The sequence below is a fragment of the Lepisosteus oculatus genome, chromosome 22 (genome assembly GCF_040954835.1).
Source record: "Lepisosteus oculatus isolate fLepOcu1 chromosome 22, fLepOcu1.hap2, whole genome shotgun sequence".
In the NCBI taxonomy this organism is placed as follows: Eukaryota; Metazoa; Chordata; class Actinopteri; order Semionotiformes; family Lepisosteidae; genus Lepisosteus; species Lepisosteus oculatus.
The window spans coordinates 1906142-1929595 of NC_090717.1; the positions used below are offsets into that span (position 1 = coordinate 1906142).

The following is a 23454-nucleotide window of genomic DNA, read 5'->3' on the forward strand; positions in this document are numbered from 1 at the left end:
CGTTTTTTCCTTTACAACTCAAGAGAAATTCATTCGATTGCTAGCGGCTCATTAATCCGAGAGTCTCGGCCTTGTCGCGGTTTAAAGAGGTCCCTGATCTTGCCAGTAGCAACGGCGGTGCAGGAGGGGGAGACCAGTCAACTCCTCGATCAGCACAAAGCAACGTAACCAAGAAAAAGAAAAGGCATGTTTTTTTTTGCATTTGTGACTCTGCATAGTGCAAGGGTTACTGCATTCAGGTATCCCCTTCCTGGAGCTACTGAAGGTTTCGCATCGATCTTGGGACCAACGACTTCAAACCCACCCCATTCAGCCTCAAGGCCCTGTGCATTATGCCTGGAACCAAGTGCAAGGCCAAACAAGTGCTTTTGTTTCGCGATTGTGGAAATGGCCCAGTTTTCCATTTCACACCCAAAGGCAATCGCTCCTGATCCATACCTGCAGCTGCACAGAATCCCGAGATCCCGAGGGAACGGACTCTCTGCCCGCCCGTACAATCCCAGACGTGCACAGCAGATCTGAGTTCGCTCACAGACGCCTAGAGACAACCCCCCAGTACAGTAAGTGAGTATCCCGACACAAATCCCATTCAAAGTTTATTGTGATATCTGGAGTAGATTACAGTGAAAAAAAAAACAGACAAATGTGACGTACATCTTTACTAAGACAATTAGCGAAGCAATGTAACCAAGTAAGAAGAAAAAAAAAGAAAGCATATTTTTTGCATTTGAAGTAAAATCAGGCACGACTCAATATAACCATTATAAATACAACATGCTTTAGACCTTATATTTTAACAGTCCTATGAAAATAACACTCTTCAAACTTACAATCCTTTCCTTTGCATCCCCAAGATACCCTACAATAATGTCTTTAGAGTAGCATCTCTAATATATTAACAGTTCTAAAGCTTCAGCCAGTGTCATTGCACAACAATGAGAGTAAACTCCTTCTCACAAATCAAGATTCTTTGGATACCCAAAGAAAGGGACAGTTTCATTGTTTTTAAAAGTATATAAATCTGGTTTCTTTCCAATCATGTCATCCCTAGTGGTATTTCCTCACAACAGCATCAGCTGTTCTTTAACTCTTTAATACACTAACTCATAATCTGCTTTTGCCCTTTTGTTTCCTTCTTTTTAACCCGAGATTTAATCCGACTGTTTTCGCAATGACAATGGCTTCTAGGTTCCGAAAAGTTATTTTTTCCATGAATAACTGCGCCAGCCCTCTCCCGTTTACCGTCACAGAACAACATGTCCAGGAGAAACCAGCTCACCCTAAGTCCGTGTGGCTCCCGAAAAAGAGCTAGCGACTGTACTGCCATCAAGACTTCAGAAAGGAAACAAAAAAAAAAAAGCTATAAATCTTCACGCTCGCTATCAGCTCCAAAAGAAAGATACAGAGTGACAGCAAAAAAAAAAACACACACACAAAATAGCCAGAGGTACAGTTAACAAAAGTGCTTCAAGTTGGGAAGTGAAAGAACTTACCCAGTAGAAATATGTATAAAACTTTAAATATGTTCTTATATGTACAAAACTGTTACAGGGAAAACGCCTTTTCTAAGTTTTTCCATCTGTAGTTTTTCAAGTAGGTTATTTTTATATCCGTTTTCTTTATTTCATTTTAGTTTAATCCGACGTGCTGAATGACAGGCCGTGTAACCAGACCGACCTTTTCTACATTTCAACAGTCTCCAACAATCCAAGTCTTGGCTTCACCAAAAAAAAAAAAAGAAAAAAAAAAAGCTTGTCCTCTCCCCTCCTCACACCCCAAGAAATAATATCACTGAAGATTCTAGAATACGGGGTTCTGTAATGCAACGTCGACACTATTAAAATGTTTCTAAACCAAAATTCCCCACCCAATTTAAAAATTGCCGATATAGTCAGAACCACAACCACCCAAATGATGCCAATATAATTTATAAAAAAAAAGTAACTTTTTATTTCATTCGCTATATAGCATAATTAGGTTTTGGTGAATACGTTCAGGGAAACGTGCCTTAAACCATAACACTTCCTCAGGGAGCACAAGTTATGCACTGCACAACAGGAGAGACAATATCTTTTGAAGAGGCACAAGATTCATGTTGATTAGAGGCAAAGACCATTCAGACACTCTGGTACAACAGTAAAGTGCAGAAGAAGAACCTCAGAGCTGGGGACTGATTCATTTTTCTTTTAGCAGCAGCAGGATGTTGTAAAATATTCAGGATCGTTAAACCCTCGTGACAGTAATGTTTCTAATGCATGGATTTAAACAAATTAGCAAAGAGAGAAATTAGTGTCATCATGAAAGAAACAGAAGATTGCCCCCGATTATTTCTAAAGGTGATCAGGGCTTTGCCAGTTTTCGGCCTCTCTCCTTCCGAATATTCACACATCACAGTTCCAAAAGGGGCAGTTTTCCCAGCCATCATTCAAACCTGAATTCAAGTACAATCTTTCAATCGTCACCAGGAAAGGCCATGAAGATGAAGAGCACACAGAGCAGATAAAACAGACTTTTTTTTTTGCCTCTAAACTCTCATGAAATCTGGAACCTCCACAAAGTGCAAGAGTTGCTGCATTCAAGTATGCTTGTTTTAATTCTTAATGCGCCGATACGGAGGGGGAGAAAGAGGGGGTCTAATGTCTGCTCGTTTCCCCTACTGTCCAGTGCATTGTTTTTTTCAGTACTGCTGCAATATGGGACCAGCCACAAATGCCACTGAAAGCAATCGTCTGTAAGTTCCCCAAGCACCTTCTACGGCTGACGACCAACACCTGCAGGTGCTGTAAGGTATAGTACCAGGTGTGCCCACAGATGCACAGTGAAGTAATCAGAACAACAACAAGGAGTAGATGGTACACAGGTGATATCATTAATACAAAATACCAATTCACTGCAATCCCCTTCCCACTTAGAAAACACTATACACTGCTACATAGTACTGCTCCCTACCTCTACACAGCCGTCAGCTATATCCCATTATTACACTGCAAATTAAGCATGCACAGCAAGAGAGAAACAGACTGGAGCTGAAAGAAGAGCAATGCTAACCAGTAACATCAGTCTGCCGTCAGGTAAAAGTCTCTCGTGAGAAATGTGGACACCCACTCTTTAAAACCACAAGGTTTTTGTTTCTTGCTTTTCTTCTTAAAATAAAAGGTTTTCTGAATAGCGGCCTCTCATTTAAATAGTGGTTCACACATAATAGAAAACACCAAATCTTTGACAGGGAGTAACAGAAGAAAGAGTCCCCACCCCCCCCACCCGTCCCCTCACGAGGCAACAGAAAAGGTTAACATCAAAGATTTTTTTGTCTTCTTTTTTTTACATCTTCTTGTAAAATGTTGCGACAAGCTTGGAGACACCTGGAAAACATGTCCTCCATCCCCTGGGTCAGTCTGCAAAGTCCTGGACAGAGCATAGGGCATGAAACAGCCAACATCCTCAAGAGGTCCAGGGGTCACTCCCAGCCATTGTCCTTGATCATGTGAGCCAGTTCGATTATAAATTTTCCTTCTTTGTACTTCTGACTGCTCTCAAAGGCATGCTCCTGCGGGGGTCAAGCAGAGATTTCATTAAACGGAATTTAAAAAGAAAATCAGCATCAGTAGTGATCTTTGAGTTGTATTTTTATGATTCTTCAGTGTATAAAGCCAGCGCTTTGAACCTTACGAAACGGTTTCTGTCACTTCTAGCCTCTAGTTCTGAAGTGAAGTATTACTGGTTGGTACACAGTGCTTCTGACAGAGCTGCGATAAGTACTTGCAAAAGAAACTATAGATGTTGATCAAAATGTAGAAATAACTGTACACAGAAACCAAGAACTTGTGCTTCCTTTTTTACTGAAGTACATATCCTACTGGTGAGAAGCTATGAAAGCATTCAATTAACAAAGAAAGACAGCAAATTAGCCAATTGACAATCACCTATCCGTGGTTGGCACTGCAGAGGTACAATTAACGTCACAGCTAACCCAAAGATAGAAACAGAGGAAAATGCTTTTACCCCCTCCTGTAATAACTCAGTTAAGATGAATTAATTAACCTTTTAAGGGGTGAATCACGAGACAACTGCTTCATGGTCCAGTAGCGTGACTATTCAAGCCCAGGTGTGGACACATGGGACATGTCATCGGGGGAGGGACTGTCTTCCCCACACAGACATCAGAATCCTCTAGTCCCTTTCTATTGGAGCTCTCGATGACCTCACTAGTGCGATTATAAATGCTTACTACAAAACTAAAAACTCTTTTAAACAAATAGCGAGACATGTCAAGTGGCATCAAATTATGAAGCATTTTTTTTTTTTACAAAACCTAATGAAGCAAATTCCTATAAATTCCAGGTCCAATTAAGGGGCAAACAGCCAGAACAGTCCCAAGAAGCAGAGGCGGGGAGTTTCTGTGCTCAAGGTCAAGGGATGACCGACCAACGACTTACATATTTCCACCCTAAAGTGGTTTTGCAGTTTTCACAATAGATGTCGGCCACAGCGTGTAAACCAGTGAGAAGGACCCTCTCCTCCGCCGGACCACAGCCCACGTTCACACTGGCGGACACAGACGAAAACCAAAAGGTCAGTGGCACCCAAGTCATACGAGAAAAAAATTAGGCACAATAAAAGTTAAGAAAAGTAAAAAGTTAAAATTACAATCTGGGGCTTATAGGGATGTCCTCCACTGACAGGGTGAAGGAACTGAACCTTTTTAAGTCTTGTTCAGGTCCCCTTGTAGTCTTTTCTGTTCAAGCATTTAAAAGCCTCAGAGGTTGCTGACAGGGTCAGCCCAGCGTTTTTTTCTGCTAAGCAGTGGACAAGATGCGAGTGAAGACTACATGGAAAGCAGGTTAGGTGGGCCAAAAGGCTGCCTGACATTTGCGACCGTGCTCCTATGAGATTATTCAGCATCGGCCTTTTTCCCCAAAAGGGATCTTTTACTTGCAAAGAAAAAAGTTTCAGTGATACTTACACAGAGTTAAAGAGGTAGGCTCGGCCTTGGCTGCCTTGGAATGACTTCAAGGAGATGGGGGGGGAGAGAGAGAGAGTTCACGTAAGTCGAAAGGCAATGAAAATGTGTTACATTTCAGTAAAGGGAAGCCCAGCTGTATAAAAGTAAGGACTTGAAGACTTGAGAGTGACTGGGAAGAGAAGGGGCACAGCCACACAGTGCCTTTGTGTTTCACATGGAGCCCAGGTAGCGAGGGAGGGCAGAGCGGGTGAGGGGGGCACTAGGACCTGGTGGAAGAAACGCCCGTCCCGACTGTTCAGCTCGGCTGCATGCCAGCATGCGCGTTACATAAATGTGTGCTTTAAGTATGAAACGCACTCTTTTTGTGTGTGCATCTCTCACAGGCTATAGATTTATTTAAATGGGTTACAGCAGGCCTCCTTTGTGCCCGAATTAAAATAATAAAATATCCCTATTGTACACAGATTCCGAGGGGTCTGCCAGAAAGCCGGAGCCTGCTGGAGTGAGGGTTTAATGGGTGCCTGCACACTGGCAGGCCTTCCTCACAAAACCCCCTTTCATTCCGAGCGCAGCTCCACCAGCGCTGCCCAGAACACAAGCACATTCCTGCCTCAGCTCTCTCGGCTTGTTGTTTTTCTGACAAGAGAGAAACACAGATCTGTCTGTAATCCTGTTATCCCCCAAGCTGAAGGCTGAAGGGCATCAATGTGACGAGACGGGGCTGAAGACGTAAATGCACGTCGTGGTTCTTCACAATACGTCCCCGATTCTGCAGAACATAATGCACAATAACCTTCCTCGGTATTTAAAAACGGCAATGCCCCACGGCCGAAAAGGTGTTTCTTTTCCTCTTGGCATGGAATGACCTTTTACCTGTTCCTCTGCAGCCTTCGCATGCTGACGCAGCTCCCTGCCCCAGAGCCTTCACTATTAAAATCTCAACAGCTATGCCCTACCGCCATGAACAAGTTCATTCCACGAATTCTAGCTCCTGCAAATGTCCTGCCAGGAACAGTCCAGAGGACCAGCCTTCGAGCCAAAGGCTTTCGGGGTTTTTTTTCCCCCCTGCAGAAATACTTTTCAAAAGCGCCAGCGGAACAGCACGTGGCGTCCGCACCGTTTAGGAGAGTTCATAAAACAGTGGCTCCTCCCGGCTCCCCCAGGCCACAGCCCGATTTAAACCCCTCGCTGTGTTTTTGGGTGTACCCCGACGCAGAATCACAGGGGGGCTGTGCTCCGCTGGAACGGCGCCAGCGCAGCACAGCAAAGGGCGACGGTATGCAGCACATTCCAGGTGCAGGCTGGGAACCCTGCAGGCCAGCGCCCCTGTGATGGAGCAAACCCAGGCGCAGGACGATTCGCACCGCAGGCACCTCTTTCCCTTTCTCACGTGCTCCGTTTTGAAAGTGCTCCACAGGTGTTTTGCCATCCCCCCCCCAGCATTTGGAGACGACAGGTGTGGTTTGAACTGCTAAGCCTGCTCGCTGATGGCCCCTTTGAGGGCGGCTGGCGCCGAGTGCTGGTTAGCTACCGTCATTCCGCGTAAAGAGCCCTTCTCGGAAAGCCACTCCAGCGAGCAGCTGGAACGTTGACACGAAACGTTTTACTGTCCATCTGGAGAAGCACTTGTGCTGGTGTCCCCATCACAGTGCGTGAAAGCTGCAGCTCGGAGGAAGGCCAGCACCAGGAGGAGGAGGAGGAGGCTCCATGAGACATCTGCTTCCAATCTGCTCAGCGCTCATCCTGGGAACACAGGTGGTCTGACCCCCCCATGTTCTCCAGCAAGAGCTGCTGTCATTGTCCTTTCCGTTAGGAGAAAAAAAATGGAATACTTGTTTTTGGCAACACAGGGGGGGGTGTTAGGGGGAACAGATGATTACGCAGCAGCTTAACAAGTGCTCTTTTGGGGCAATGTTTTAGGAACAACAAAAAAAAGTTATCAGAGCAGATGCAAAGCAGCCAGTGGGTTAAACCACATTAAAAACTAGGCAAATGGGTTAAGAGCGTTTTGCATTTTTTTTTAAAAAGTATGTTTGCTAGAAATGCCCTTAAGGCTCGTCTGTGCGTGCGTTTGCAGAGTGGTGTCCTGTAAATAGGTGTCTGTCACCACCACACGAACGACAATCAGATCGGCTTTGCTTTTCCACACCAAATTAGCTTTACCAAAGGCTGACAAAGCCGACAGCTGCTGCTTCTGCGTCTCTCTCTCTCCCTCTCACGTCTTCTTACATCAGTCAACAAAGCCACAAAAGGAGAGCCTGTTCTCTGGGAAGAGAGGCAGGTTCTCACTTTGGAGTGACCTTCAGGGGGAACTCTGAAGAGGAGGTGGGGCAGTGCTGCCAGCTCGGCACATCTGCTGGAGAACAGGCTCCACCGTCACCGTGGAACAAGCGACTGGCACCACACAGTACCCGTTCCAAATGGCCAAGCCCTGCACTACTGAAGCTGCCTCCCACAGAGCATGGGCAGGGCAGTGGCTCTGTGGCTCAGGATCTGTGCCTGTGGCTGTGGCTGGGAGGTTGCCGGTTTGAGTCCCACGAAATCCTACCCTGTTGGACCCCTGATCAAGGCCCTTCACCCCAACTGCTCCAGGGGCGCCGTATGAATGGCTGACCCTGCGCTCTGACCCCAAGCTTCTCTCCCTGTCTGTGTGTCTCATGGAGAGCAAGCTGGGGTCTGCGAAAACTTTAAAAAAGAAAAACATGGCAGAAGCAAAAAACAAAACCAGGGAGCGCAAAAGGACTGGAAGTGAACTGCATTTTAGAAAACTCGCATGGAAAACAGCACTTCCCAAGGGCATTTGAGCATGAACAGGATTTGAGTTTTCGGTGGCATGGCTCTCTACTAGTTCCCAAGCGACATGTGCTCATATATATCCCTTAAATGACCATTTAAGGATTTAACTACAAGTAGTTCTTCCAAAATCTTGCCTTATCCCTGTAACAGGGCAAAGAAAACAGTCTGGTGAATAAATGTCAGGAAAGACTGAACGCAAGTGGAGATGGTCCATCTACTGCTACCTGCTAGGAGCTCATTGCTCTGCGCTTGCAGAAGCAAAATCATTCCGAGGCGATTTCAAGTGCCAAACCAGATCGGTTCTCCTACTTCATCCCCGCTAGGAAGCCGAGAGGTTGGCGCACAGTCTCGCTCGTCTTTTTCATTCCTCAAGCATGCCGCCCGTCTGCCACGTTCAGGAAAGCCTGTGGTGCCAACCTGCCCACTCCCACATCCCCTGGGTTCGGCTGCTTGCGGGATACGCATCACGGAGAGCACAAACCCTCCAGGATGTCACGTGGCTCTTCCCGAAACAGAAGGAGAGCAGCTAGGAGCAAAGTACAATCATACTGCAAATCAGATTTCCCTGGAGCATGGCAAGGTTTCTTGCTACTATACTCAGGAATACATAGAGCGATTCATACGATTCAGCAATCTCACAGTGGCTGCCTCTCTATGTGTGGATACATTCACTGATTATGTATGTACAGGCAGCAGCGTGAAGCAGCGATAAGTAGACCTAACTAGAGGGCTGCTGGTTCAAACCCCTTGTGAGGCACAGCTATTCTTCACTTGAACATAGTGCTTCACCAAGATCACTCCAATACAAATGCCTAGACACAATATAGAAAAAGATCACTTGTATCCAAGAAAAAAAAAATTTGTATCCATGATATTCGTTGTGATCTATAATGCTGGTTTATATCAGGGTTAATCTCTGGGGAAAAAAAGACTCGCACGGGATGAGAGGTCTGAATTTTAAGCATGGTTACAGCTCCATTAACTTATATTCCAGTATTTCTGCAGGAAGCATCTTCAGTTCCACACTGACCAGGCCTTAATCCACCTGTGATCTACTCTACAGGTCTTATTCATTAATAGAACTGTAGATGCTTGCCAGGGATCCTGCTCTAGCCACCTTATCACTGTGAAAAGCAGAGCTTTGCACCCATCAGATAACACCTCAAAGCTCCATCATTTAATGCAGCAACATTAATCCATTAAACCTAGACAGCAATAACACCTAAGCAGTTACTGTTTGAATTATTGAAATAGGCTTGGAGAAAACAGCATTTTTCTATATTCATATTTAGTGTGCAACTGGTAAATGTCATTACAGCTATAAACAAATTCTAGACACCCGACAAGGAACCTTAGGGCTGTATTTTATTTGATGCCACACAAGATCTCTAAATATTAGGTTTCGCGAGTGTTTCAGAACCTCAATTTCTTGCTAGGATGACACAGAACTCGTGATTTTGTTTTCAAAATGTTTCTAAAGATCTTTCCACAAGCACGTACACAGCCAGACATGGAATCTGGAACACGCACCCCTGCCCACTGCTGAGGGTGGTGTGGAGTTGCTAAGCTTTCTTTACTGCTGCCTCTTATCACCAGAATCCTGCCAGGCTCTGCTAATTCAGAAAGACAGTTCCTCATTTGATTAAGTTTCCTACTTCACATGAAAGAGCACTTCTGTGAATGTGCAACAGCCCAGTCAAGTGCGGTGTGAAGATCCTATCAGACAGAATCAGGCGGAAATCAAGACATTTCCAACGCAGATCCCTTATCCTTAAATGATCTGCGTTTCCGAATGGAGTCGTTTTGAAGAAACGGAAGGAATCACGATTTTGCAGAACACTGTAGCATCCATCATCTTAACTCAAGAAACCCTTTACGAAGGTGTTTGTTATGTAAGCTAGCTTACTTCACAACACAGCAGAGCTCCCGTAGAGGGAGGGGCGGGCCTGCTCTGAGCTTGGCCGAGAGCAGAAAGGCTCAGCTCAACTCGGAGCAAAGTCTCCTGTATCCCCTGCTGGCTGCCTGCCCACTCTCCAGCCTCTGCTGGGGTAAAGGGCTGAGAAAAGGAAGTATCCATTGCTGGTGTGCCGAAACGCAAAGCCATGTGCTGCAGCTTTGTTACTAAATACCTAACAACGTACATTTCTGGCAGCCCCGGGTGTCTCCAGCTGAAACAGTTTCCACCTTTTCAGGCAAATTCCTTTTCAGAACGCCACAGATTTTATCAGGAAATGTGTTAAAGCAAGAATAATACCAGTGGAGTTTTGAGAACCTTCCAGCCGGGCAAAATCCACACCCTCTTTTTAATTCTGAAAGCGGGGCCAAGGGGAACAATGAGACAGGGCGATACACCACAGCAAACCAGCCCCTCCATCCTCCCATGACAGGACGCCAGGCCCATACAGAGAACAGTCTCTTCCCCTGAACTGCAGGGAGCAAGGGAAGAACACAAACCTCTGCAGGTTAATGGCAAATTCATGGAAAAACCTAGAATTCTGTGAACAAACGTTCCTGATGATCGCGTTCAATATAAGAACTACAGCTGCTCAGCTGTCAAGGGTGCAGAGCACTACACAGGCAAGATACACCCTGAGCCCTTTCAACCTGTTGCATGCACATAAACAAAAACCACACTAAATTGATGCCTAATTGAGGCAAACAGTTGGCAGCGCTCAATGGAAAAGATGAGCCTCACAGTATCATCCTTCCATTGGCATAATCAGCTTAAGGGTAATACCTCACCTCATGAAGCATTACGGGGTTACGGGCGAGAGGCTCAGAAGGTACAGCCTCCTGAGCACAGTTATAAATAGCTGCAGAACTGGCCATCAGGAAGACCTTTGCTGCAGTAGGCAGCTCGTCCTCTCCAGCCCCTTTCCTAGAGGCGCCATGAAGCTCCCTCCCTTCGGACAGGGAAAGGGTGCCCTGCAGCTCAGGCCTGCTTTGCATTCAGGGCTCTCTTGCTGATCTCCAGACGCATTTACCACCTTGCGTCACGGCAGAAGCATGCTGATTTGAAAAGGGAGACAGGGGAGATAAACGAGGTTTTAGCTGTGGAATACTTTTTTTTTTTAAAAGAGAAATAAAAAAAAAAAGCTTCTGTTTAGATGGGCAGTTGAGAGCACCTGCCGAGACACACGGACAAAAACTTCACCCCCGACTCTACACTCTTACACTTTATTTTTTTAAGATCAAGAGTGTGGTAAAGTTTTAGTTTTGCAGATACTTCCTGGAGGAAGGAGGTGAACAGAGGTGAAACGAGCTGTAACAGTCATCTTCACTGCTGGCATCAGGACCCAAGGGAAGACAGACATGTAAACACAGAAAGCCATTTAGAAAATACTTGATGGCTTCTTTTCATTACCTGTGACACTTGAGTGACTAGACTGACTACATTCTCCTTCAGTCACACGCCAGGCATCAATTAACCAGCTTGCAAAAATATGTCGGCCCCTAAGTCTTTAAACTAGGAAAGCCTGATGGAAATTATTAGGTTAAGTACTGTGCCCATTTCCAATCTTTCTTTCATGCAAAGTATTTAAGCCATGACAATACATGTACAGGTGCTGATTTATTAAAGCATTTTCTTCCGACCTGAATTAAGCTCCTTATTAAGGAGAGGAAATACCCAACACTGTTCCTTCTGCGATCAGCAGAAATGCTCAAGCTCCGAGTCAATTACCACACTGAACTTTTCTGAGAGAGAACCCAAGCCTTTATATTTCTGATTTGTTGTTTCCAAACGAAGGTTACGTGCAGTTCGTAGCCAAAGTAAAGCCCTGTGCTGCTATTACATAATCTAATGAGGGGAGCAGAGAAAAACCTCTGGAAATTAATTCAGATGTAAGCATCCAGGAAGTGAAAATCTATAGTCTTGGCATTTTTCCGATACGATGAAAGGCATAAATTCAGTGTGCCCAATCTGCCTAGGAAAATAATTTTACCATCAGTATTAGACTAGAGGAAAAGTGTTACAAACAGAATCAGATTTCATTAACCCCCTGCACCTCATGAATTTACAGAATGAACAACTAGGTTAAACTGGCTCTGCAAATTTGTGCTGTTTCAGCACAGTGCAACTGTTTAATTTAGATCAGTACGATATTTATACTAATAAAACAGTGATCAAATATTCAAAGTGATCAAACTTGGGGCTCTTGTTTGCAGGCAATGTATTGTGCGCCAGCAGGACAGGCTTCATAATGCTGACTGCTATGATAAAGTCAATACAAATTGATTTTGACAAGCACACTTTGCTGTACCAATGGAAAAAATGCTGGGGTTTAGGGCATCATCTTCTCATACGCGATAATCGGCTTATGACTGAATAGACTTGACTCGTGCATGGTGTATTAATACAGCTCTGACAGATGCTTTATGCTTACGACACTGAGGAACTGAATGCCTTACAGCCCCCACGCCTCCCGCCTGAGTCTGACATTGCCAAGATCACACCTGCAGCCTGGCCGCTGTCCACACCAGCTGCTGGGTTCACCTTGGACATACAGAAGCAATGCCTCACTCACAGCCTGCAGTTGTGCTAAGAATAGACCTCTCCAAGTTTCTCTCGGTGCACTATCTTGCTTTCCGGACACGTGAAATCAAGATTTTTTTTTTCATGAGACTGGAAATGGGTTTGGCGTTGCAGCATACCTTATCGATCTGACCTACAGGGCACGCCGGTGTTTAACTGCAATTTCTATTTTTATTTCTTCGAGCTAGTGAGCAACTGGATGAACGGAGTGCAGAAAAAACAGACTGGCCGACACCAAGGGATCTGTAGTCTTCATCTCTGACTGGAGAACTTGCAATCGTACCCTTGCGCAGGTCTGAACTCATTTACACACAGCCCACGGCCCATTTTCTCCCCACGCACATCACCACTGAAGACACACCAGCACACCCAGGCAGGGCTTCCGATGGCTGTCCTAGTGCCACAGCCAACCCAGGGGGTAGAACCGTCCAAGTCCCAGTCTGTCAGGAAGAAGCTGGTCTCCTAACATGAAGGCTTCACCCTCGCAGTGCTACCAGTCTCTCAAGCTGGTTACCGGCACACATGGCCCACTGTGCCATTAGCGATCTACTGGAGACCCTTATAAACTCAGACTAAAAGAAGTGAGCAGAAATGACTCTTCGTGACTCCCCTGATGCAAGACGCCGTGCGTTTCAGAACCTTGCCTCGGGGAGACGCCATCAGACCTGCCCGGCCTCCACAGAGCGTCTTCCCCAATGTCATCACCCTGCTTAACCGGAACCCAGGGACATGGCCGTGGAGCGTACACAGCTGTGGATCTGTACACGTGCTCTGTGTGAGGCGAACACCTAATATTGATTCCTTGTGCTTGTAATTTACTTGGCAAAGTGATTCTGCCAGCAGCTCTATCACCCTGCAACTCACAGCTGGCAGCCCACTGAAGCCCAGCAGTGTGAGCCTGGTCAGTACCTGGAGGGGAGACCTCCTGGGAAAAACTAAGGTTGCTGCTGGGAGAGCTGTTAGCGGGACCAGTACAGGGCCCAGTATAGCAACGGGGACACTGTACTGTAAATAGGCACTGTCCTTCAGATGAGATGTAAAACCAAGGTCCTGGCTCTCTGTGGTCATTAAAAATCCCAGGGCGTTTCTTGAAAAGAGCAGGGGTGTTACCCCTAATAACCCCCATCTCTGAACTGACTTCATCCCTCTGCTCTCCTCCCCACTGAGAGCTGGTGTGTGGGGAGAGGACTGGCGCATCATCCAGGTGGGGCTGCACACTGGTGGTGGAGGGGACCCCCATTACCCGTAAAGCACTTTGAGTGTAGTGTCCAGAAAAGCGCTATATAAGCGTGAGATATTACTGTTGTAATTATTCTGATTATGAACAAAGTTCTTTACTCTACTGGAAAATTCAGAAATGCCACATAAGCACAACTTTGAAGCAGCATTGTGCTCAGTTCCCCAGACTCTTTGGCACTTTAACTGTAAGGAGATTTATGCTTTAAATTGCTTTTATCGCCGAGCTGAAAAGTGCCTGGGTGCGGCCTACTGTAGCTAACTACTGAAGGGAATCAGGAGTCTGACAGCCGCCCCAGGACTGTGAAAACGGGTGGGGGCTGAGACCTCTTACCTTCGAGATGAGCTCATCGTGGTTCGCAAGATGCGCTCTGCAATGAATACAGCTGTAGGTCCTGTGACAGTTTGGCAGGTACGCCTGAAAAGTCTTGGACTTTGTCATCTTCACCATCTCCGTGTCGGGCTGCTCCTCGCTGAGCTCGGGGCTGGCGCTGGAAGAGTTACAACTCTGCTGGACTTGCTGACAGAAGAAACACTGAAAAATGCAAGCAAAAGCCGTCGTTGTTCTGGAGTGGGTGTGTGGCTCGGTCCACACAAGCACCACGAGAGAAATGGACACCTGCAGGACAGAGAAGGAAACGGGGGAGGGGAGACAAACAAAAAGACCATGAGTGACCATGACCTCACTTATTCATATTTTATTCACTATTTCAGGCCAAAAAAACAGCTCAATGCACCTTTCAATCTTTTTAAATGCTTATTCTTGTAAGCCCTACTTAACTGATCTTCATTTGAAACTAGAAAAGGTGAAATCTATGCTGAATTGGACCCGTATGGATCTGGTCTTTCAGATGGGACGAAGGCATCAGAATTGACCCATGATCACTTAATAAGAACAAGACAGGTCACGATAAAGAGGCCACATAGCCTATCAGGTAGTAAGCTTATTGATCTGAGCATCTCATCATGCCATGTCTTTGAGGAAACCAATCCACATGGGCTTGATAGCTCATTCCAAATTCCCAAACCCCCACTTGGGGAAAGAAGTGCCTCCTGTTTCATTTTAAATGCACTTCTGTGCAGTTTTAACTTGTGCCTCAGGCAGGGGTTTCAATGCTCATGCTGAGGTGCTATCAAATGACAACTGTCTTCCCGTTTAGAATCTGCAATTGTGCACAGCAATGCTGTGACTGCAGCTAGCTGCCTAACGCCCCACGTCTACACGAGTCAGGGAAAAAGGAAAAAAGACCAGACAGCAGAAGGGGTGTCAGATTTCACGGATCGAAGGAATTAACCCCTTATTTCTCCATCCTGTACCTACAAGACCAATCAGAAGGTGTTTGCATTGGCAATTTTTAAACATATAATAGAAAACATGAATGGCATCTTTTATGGGGCCCCTAGAGCTTGTCTTAATGATATTTAAAAAAAAGAAATTCCCAGCAGCTTAGCATCCAGCTAGCAGACTCATAAAAAGGAACCGCGGAAGTCCATCAGTGATGCATCGATGTCAACTTCATTGCAAAAAATCCCAGCCTAACAGACTGAAACTTCAAACCACAAAACATCCGGTACGTCTCAGCGGCCATGCAACTGGGTGACTACATTTTTTTTTTTGCCCACAGATATCTGTAGGGCCCTTGGAGCTCATGGCTAATCAGCTGAGCCGTGTTGCACAACAGCAAAACAGAAAATCACAAGTATCATAGTAAAATCTCCCCGGCTCAGGAGGCAGCTTAGAACAGGAACCATGTGCACAGCCTAAACCCACACTTGCTACTCCGCACACCAGCACAAGAGTTCCCGCAAAAGAACAGGAAATTCAGCTTGATGCGTTTCTAGAGTGATGCTACATACTGAGAACTACTGCCAGACTAGCAGGCAGGCTGCTGTACAGAATGTTTTACTGAACTGAGCTAGTTTCTCTGCTCTCGACAGACCCTCATCACGCGTACTCCTCCCTTTAAAGACCAAGACTCCTGTATTCCTACACAATAATCTCACACAGTTGTGGTGGAAGGTGGCACAGTTTGATCTAGAGCACTGTCACCGCGGTGCTGTGGTGGGTTTCTAACACTGCTTGCAGGAAACTAGGCAGCCCCATTTCAAGCCGGCAATCATGAAAACGTTCCCTTTTTTTTTTTACCCACAGCAAGCACACGTGACAAGCCACGCATTTCACTTTTAAACACGGGTAAACACCAGCCACTTATAAAACTGTGCATCGAGGCCAGAAACAGTGAGAAAACGGGAAGCAGAAGCGAGAGGGAGCTGTAATAAATTTTGCAAGAACACCAGAAAAAAAAAGTCAACCGTAGCAGACGGCAAGCAACACAAGACAAAAATACAACCTATTTCCTATGGGAGAGGCTGCAGAAAGAGATTTACTGCTGTGACCGCGGTTAACTGCTTTCCTCTGCTCGCCGCGCACACGGGCTGGAGGCGGGGGTACCCCGGGTAGCCCCTGCCGGGGCGCCACAGCAGCTCGCCGCATTGAGTTTCGTCCACAAAGAGCTGCAGCCCACGCGTGGGAAGGACGCAGTTAGGGAAAAGGGGACGAGTCCGCCTGTGGTTTCGCCCCGCGCTCTTTCAAATGAAGCGTTCACCTCGGCAAAGGCCACTTTAAGGCTTTGAGGTTTTTTTATTATTAAAGCTTACACGTCTTTAAATATGTACATTTCTTCTCGGGGCTCTTTGACGTGCGCTCTGTTCTATTTATAAATGTATGATTTAGAGTTGGTAGCAAATTCACGAGTGAGGAGGCGGTCACAGAGCCGAACCAGGTACACCCAAAGGCGCCCGCTGTGTACACTTGTTTTGTTTATTTTGGACACTCGGTGCTTCTGTACTGCGTGCGCTGTCTTTACTACACCCCGAACACAGCGAGATCAGCCTTAACCTAAGAACAGGAGCTTTCCCACTCCGACTCTGAAACAAGCCCGAAGACAAAAACGAACTTATTCCCCACCCCACCCCAAAAACAAAAAAAACTTTGGGGGTACAAAAATCCCCCCCACACCGGTAACGCGAGCTGTCGCGTCGCGAATGAAAAGGGTTTGACACCTGGGCGCGCGCGCGCTCGCGCGTCCGCTCGCGCACACACAGACCACGGCGCTCGCCGAACAGGAAGCGCAACAAAAACAAAATAAAAGAGGAACACGTTTCCGTCTCGAAACTCGACGTCTAGGCCACTTTCAAACAAAGTCGTGAACTGGCTCACCCGTGTTCTCAACAGCACGTTCTGATAACTAGTCTTGGAAGGCTCTACGGAGTCCAAAGAAAAATAAAATAAAAATAAAAACAAAGAGACCACGCTCCCCCTGCCTAGCCTATAGATCAAGTAGCCATCGGCGCATCTTCTGTCTTCTGCAAGCCCGACTGGAGTTTGCAACAATAAGTGCAGCCGTGACAGTCTGAACAACGGGGTCTATTACGTGCGGGGAAACGTGTCTGCTTACAACGACCCGTGTTCCCCTCTTGACTGATGTTAAATGTTGAGAAATACACTTGCATAACAATGTTGGAGGGGTAATGTTTTCTATGGAGGCCGTAAAGGAAGCAGTTTTGGTCTCATACCTGAAGCGTGAAAACGAAAAAAAAAAAAACTCCAGACAAGAACGCACGTCGCGGGTTACGATTTCCAGGTTATTTTTTAGAAATATGTTAAATCCATCACCATCTAACATAGTGTTCGCTTTCGAACTGTAGGAGCTCAGGAGAAGGATACTGCGCCAATCTCAAACTAATTCAGCAGTCAGCTGCGATAGCATTAGACTTCCAAGCTTCGAACCAAGCGTGATTTCACCCACGTCAAAACAGATGGCCTTCACCCCCCAAAAATAAATAAAAACAACAGAAGTGGAACCGTTTGTGCGCTTAGCATGAAATCAGACCCAGCTGGTTTAATTTCCCTTAATCGTTCCAATTTAGCACTTAGAAACTCACCACCTGTGACGACCTCTTTCCTTCTCCAGTTTTCCAACATAGAAGATCTTTAGGGTAAATTAGATATTTCCTTTTTTTAAAAAGGGGGGGGCAGATAAGTGTGTATCTAGTTCGTCCGGTTCGACGTCAGGCGCTGTAACAGCGGAGGCTGTGCAGGCGCGCTCCTGTCCGCTTTGTTATTTTCTTTGTGTCTGTTTCAGCTGGCCTGCTGGCTCCGCGCGGGCGACGTCACAAAGGGGCGGGGGGCCGCGACGGCGAATCACGACGCGATTGACAGGCGAAGCGGCCACCCGGCGGGCAAGAGGGGGCGGGAGCAGGGTACTGACGATCACAGACCCGGATGTGTAAACAAATACGGGATAAACGCATGCGGAGCATGTGCAGTAGAGCCGATCTGGGCATGACTTCATAATGCGCGCAAGGTTTCTATAGACACGAGCATTTGATGCACACACGCTAAATAAGAATGGGTTTATCTCGGATATGTGCTCTCAAAGGAAGAAGATGAAGGGAGCCGTCGAGGACATTATATAAAATCAAGAATCCTGCGCGACAAAAAAAAAATGCTACACAAGTCATGTGCTGCTGGAAAACTAACCCATAAGCAATCAATCTAAAACGCACAACAAGCAAATTAAGAGGAAATTAATCACCCATGGACTATTTTACACTCCTCTATAACCGCAATCAACAGCGGAAGTACTCGAAAGAAAATAAATCTAAAAAACGGGGACAACTTCACAGGAAACTAGTTTTTAGTTTGTTAATCATAACTAAGAAAATTAAACTTGCGGCTACGATTCGTGTATGCGTTTCCGATTTCCATTCATGAAGTCAGTGCGTATGCCCACCCTTTCAGAAAGACAACTGCCTCGTTTTCCTGATTCCATCACAATGGACCCAGTGGGACTGGAATCTGCATCGAACTGAACCCGTGATCCAGCCCAGAAGCGGGTGACGTCATGTGTTTGCATTCCGCGTCCTCTCTGCTTTGTGACCTAGTTGTTCCATCGCCGAGAGCACCTAAACACGCGCCTCTTTCAATTGAAAAATCGATTTGAAAACCCAACTAATTTTCTTTTTACAAAAATTCAGAAGCGCTGGCCCGCATGTCATAAACCTATTTGGGATAATGACCCAGAGAGAAGCCAGAGTGACCTTTTATTCCCTACACGAATATCCCAAAACACTGCCAGCTAGATCTCTTTCAAACCAAACAACTGCCACATTCAGTGATTCGCAAAGTCCATAAAATAACATTAGCAATCAAACTAATTTAAAGCAATACTTTAGTCTTCCCTGAACGCATGTCCCCAGAAAACCATACTTACGCTCAATTAATTTCCTCCTCTTCGTCAAATCGTGGAGAAGCAATTTTCTCCCTTTTATCAGCCTCTCTCTGTTGCGGTCTGAGCCCGATGGCGAGGCGTCTTCAGTGTCTGTTACTGCATTTCATATTTCTGCTTGTTAATTGCAGCGCCCGACCCCTGCAATTCATTGGCGGCGATCACGTATGTCTGTTTTTACTCCTGAGCGCCGAGCGAACTGCGGAATGGCGAGACCTCAGCGACATTCCACGCGAAAAACAAAAAACTAGCTGCGAGATATCTCCATCGGTTGCACTTCGGCTACGCGCTACTGCGGGCTGTTTCTGCTGAAAAACAAAAGCCTCAAGACTTTCTCCGAAATAACAAATCTTTGGATTTAGGTCTAAACACAACGCGACGATTCGCCCGAGGTGTTCAACGCAGAGTCTGGTAGGAGCGTCGACAGTGTTTGCTAGGCGAGCCCCCTCCGTCCTCTCTTCCCCAGAAATATTTCATCAAAGAAAGGTTTTGCTCCGCTGTTTCCCCCCTGCTTCCCACGCGTGGATCGGCCGTGTGGCTCCGCCGCACGTTCGGCTAATTGGACCCAGCTGGCTCGCGCACGGCTCCGTGCGTTGATATCACAGCGTCAGCTCGAGCGCTGCTGCAGCCTGGGCTTTTGTTTTGCTTCTGTCCTGCCGATCCGTTACATTCGAACTTGTTACCTACGAAACGGGCCAGCTCCCGCGAAACCCCGCCCCGGCCCGCGGGCCCCGGCCAATGAGGATTCGACCCGCCCCCTCCCCTTCCACCAATAGGAGGGGACCCTGCTGGTCGCTGCCAGTTAATAAGCGCTGGTGAGGGGGGGGAGGTTGGCGGGAGCGCGCATTACGTAGGCACGTGGCGAAGGTAAACAACAAGCGCGCCACCGCAGTTTATGTTTTGCAATGATTTATTTTTTTCTCCTGAAGGTCTGACGCTCTTCCACAGAAACCACCATTTACTATTTCTGGTTGGGGCTTATTTTTTCAGATTTATTGGAATCCCTAGCTGTGCGCCATTATAACTGGCAAAACCAGGTGGAATCAGTATTTGAACACGGCGGCATATTGAAGTCGGTACGGGCTGTCACCTTCAATTCAATTCAATTCAATTCCAGAAATGTAGACAAGAGTCACAAAAGGAAAGAAAAACATTGATGACACACAACCTGGAGAAAATACCAGTAGCAAATAAACGGGGTGTAGACTGAGACACGGTACTGAAACAGTCCTCGATCGTCCAGTATTAAGATACATTTATTAAATTTGCTGATGGGATCTGGGGCAGAGGGTCACTTGAATCCTCTAATCACAGCATTCGGTTGGATCTCTTGGAAAATTATTATTAAGGAATAATTTGGCCTCTTCCCAAAAATAATTTGACTCTTTTTTGTAAGCAGGAGCCAATTTTAAATATGACATGTTTTAGATCTGATGTTGCCCCACTTACTCAGGGCGTTCCACCTGGGCTGGCAGTTGGAAATGTTAGGTGCCTTTTATTATGTTGTCTTTTTGTCAGACAGTGCATCGTGGTTCTCGGAATGGGTGTTAAGTGTCAGTAATGAAGGTGCAGACACCATCAGAGCTTATTTAAGCTCAGCTGTGACGGGGCTGACGTTCTGCTCACAGGTATCCAAAATGAGCTTCTCAAAGTTGGTGACTTCAGTGTTGTTGCGGTTGTTGGTGGAATCTGGAAACCTTTGTGTTTCTCTTGACCTTGTGTTGTCATTTGCAGCTCATGTGAGGAAACCCCAAGTGTATCGTTCTGATATAAGTCTGTCAAACCCTGCTTCAACTGTTCTATGCTGAAAAAATTGGAGGCCAGACTATGGAGGTGGAGCAATCATCAGGCCTTTATTTAGTGGGTGTTAATAATAATAATAATAATAATAATAATAATAATAATAATAAACTTTATTTTATATAGCGCCTTTAAAGGTGGCTTCTCAAAGGTGGCTTTAATGGAGCCAGTAGGGGGCGCTCACACTGTGGTCTGTGTGGGTCCTAATGCCCCAGTATAGTGACGGGGACACTATACTGTAAACAGGCGCTGTCCTTTGGATGAGACATAAAACCGAGGTCCTGACTCTCTGTGGTCATTAAAAATCCCAGGGTGTTTCTCGAAAAGAGTAGGGGTGTAACCCCGATGTCCTGGCCAAATTTCCCCCCTGGCCTTTCATCACTCTGCTCTCCTCCCCACTGAGAACTGGTGTGTGGGGGACAGACTGACACATCACCCAGGTGGGGCTGCACACTGGTGGGGGTGGAGGGGATCCCCATTGCCTGTAAAGCACTTTGAGTGGAGTAATAATAAGAAGAATTGCTTACACTTATATAGCTCTTTTCTGGATACTCCACTCACTTTATTATTATTTACTTATTTCAGCTGAAGTTCAGGTGTGATACAGCAGCATGAGAGAAGAAGTTAGGTTCCCTTTACAGTCAGATACAAACACATCTAGCAAAAACTGCGGCACAATGGCTGCTTCCTCATCTCAATGCATGTCGATAGAAAAGACTGTGGAGTGCTTTCTGCACCTGTCAGACACACATAATTTGTAACTGTCAGCAGTCCACATATTTTTTATATCAGAATTACAAATAAACATCTAACAATAGCACACACAAAAAAGTTAAGAATAAGCAACATCTATAGGTATAAGGTCATCAATGCTTCTAGTTAACAGTTTGGTTATGCAGAAGATATACAGAAGGCCTGTTAGGAATGCTCTGATTATGATTATATATAAAAGATCCAATCCAGTCCTTCACCGGATATATGTTTTTTATTTCCTCATGCTTAGACCTAGTTAAGAGCTTAATGTCTTACTAGCTGGGGTATCTTCTACATTTGAATGGGCCCCAGTATGTCCAGACTCCTGCAGCTTGTGTGCTAACTGCACTCTTCACCAGCACGTTTCTCCCACTCTCTGTATGCTGCACTGGCTTGGTTTGAGGTTTCTCCTGCTTGAGCTGATGGGCCAGCACCAGATCAGGTTGAGGACATGATGCGTGAGTATGGTCCAGCTCGTACTCTACTCCAGCCCAAGCCCGGACTCCACAACTCCGGGACGGGTGTCTCACGTAAAGAGCTTCCTTTATCCTGGCCCTTTTCACGCTGTGGGTTACACTGGCTCTTCAGCGCGCAATATCTTTCTTCTTCGCCTTTCATTCCGCGATGCGTACAACGTGACTGCAGCTTCTTCAAAAGCTCCGGGATCCTCAAGGCAGCTGTATTATTATTATTAAATAACCGTCCTCTAAACGATATGAATGATCTATATATATAAAAAACAACACTTTCAGGGAGGAGCGGATTCAGATAATGGGAATAAAGACAGTGGTGTAAATAGAATTACGGTGCAGATTTCTAAATTAAAAAAATGTCCTTGCGCTGGTTTGAACGTCGCAGAGTAGCGGTGATCGGGCTCCACACGTGAACTCGAGCGACGGCGCGGGGCGAAGCAGTCGAGGGACAGACTGCGGGTGCTTAGCGCCCTCTGCAGGGCATCTGTCTCCACAACGTCGTTTTCACCCGTACTGCTGATGAAAACAGCATGACATCATGTTGTATTTAAGAATAAGGATAAAGACGTTTTTGCGCTGACCTACGTTAATGAAACCACAAATACGATTAATTATTTTATATAATGTGTGTGGGGGGTCTATCAGTACACAGGGTGAGTCTGCGACATTCACCTTCTCCAAAACATACGGGGAGAGGTTTGGAAGAATTTTTTTCTTTTCCTAAGGAATTCTTTCCGCGGGAGGGGTAGTATCCATCGAACAGAATCTCCCACGAAACACCGTTCCGTGCGGGATCGTGGGAATTTCTTCAGACCCTCTTTCGTGGAGAATTAGGCCTTTTCACTCAACGGTGCACGATGAATCCGCTGTAAGACGTCTTATGAGACAACGGCTGCAACTCCACTTCCCTGCATGATTAATTGCACAAAATCTGACTAGATTGTGTCGCCTCTTGTTTTTTTGCGTTTATCACGACATCGTGCAAACATCTGTAGTACGCTATTAAGATGATAATAATAATAATAATAATAATAATAATAATAATAATAATAGCTTACATATATAGCGCTTTTCTGGACCATCCACTCAAAGCTCTTTACGGGTAATGGGGATCCCCCACACCCCCACCAGTGTGCAGCCCCACCTGGGTGATGCACCAATACTCTCCCCACACACCAGCTCTCAGTGGGGAGGAGAGCAGAGTGATGGAGCCAGTTCAGAGATGGGGATTATTAGGAGGCCATGATCGGTAAGGGCCAATGGGAAATTTGGCCAGGACGCCGGGGTTACACCCCTACTCTTTTCGAGAAACGCCCTGGGATTTTTAATGACCACAGAGAGTCAGGACCTCAGTTTTACGTCTCATCCGAAGGACGGCGCCTGTTTACAGTGTAATAATAATAATAATAATAATAATAATAATAATAATAATAATAATAGCTTACACTTATATAGCGCTTTTCTGGACACTCCACTCAAAGCGCTTTTCAGGTAATGGGGATCCCCTCCACCACCACCAATATGCAGCATCCACCTGGTACCACTACCAGTGTAGTGTCCCCGTCACTATACTGGGGCATTAGGACCCACACAGACCGCAGGGTGAGC

General features: G+C 46.1%; 1 protein-coding gene across 7 annotated transcripts; it reads right to left on the reverse strand.

Moving 5' to 3' along the window:
* Positions 1-583: 583 nt before the first annotated feature.
* ypel1 (yippee-like 1) lies at positions 584-19486 on the reverse strand. Of its 7 annotated transcripts, none has more exons than XM_015365920.2 (5): positions 18806-19486; positions 13864-14064; positions 4964-5007; positions 4437-4545; positions 584-3547 (listed from the first exon to the last, which is right to left on the reverse strand). In XM_015365920.2, the coding sequence occupies exons 2-5, from the start codon at positions 13978-13980 to the stop codon at positions 3458-3460; spliced, it is 360 nt and encodes a 119-aa protein (XP_015221406.1). In that variant the 5' UTR covers positions 13981-14064; positions 18806-19486; the 3' UTR covers positions 584-3457. The 7 variants fall into 7 exon arrangements, with proteins under 7 accessions (XP_015221406.1, XP_015221402.1, XP_015221405.1 ...); XM_015365916.2 differs by having other exon boundaries at positions 13864-14148; XM_015365919.2 differs by lacking the exon at positions 18806-19486 and adding an exon at positions 17475-17694.
* Between the last annotated feature and the right edge of the window lie 3968 nt (positions 19487-23454).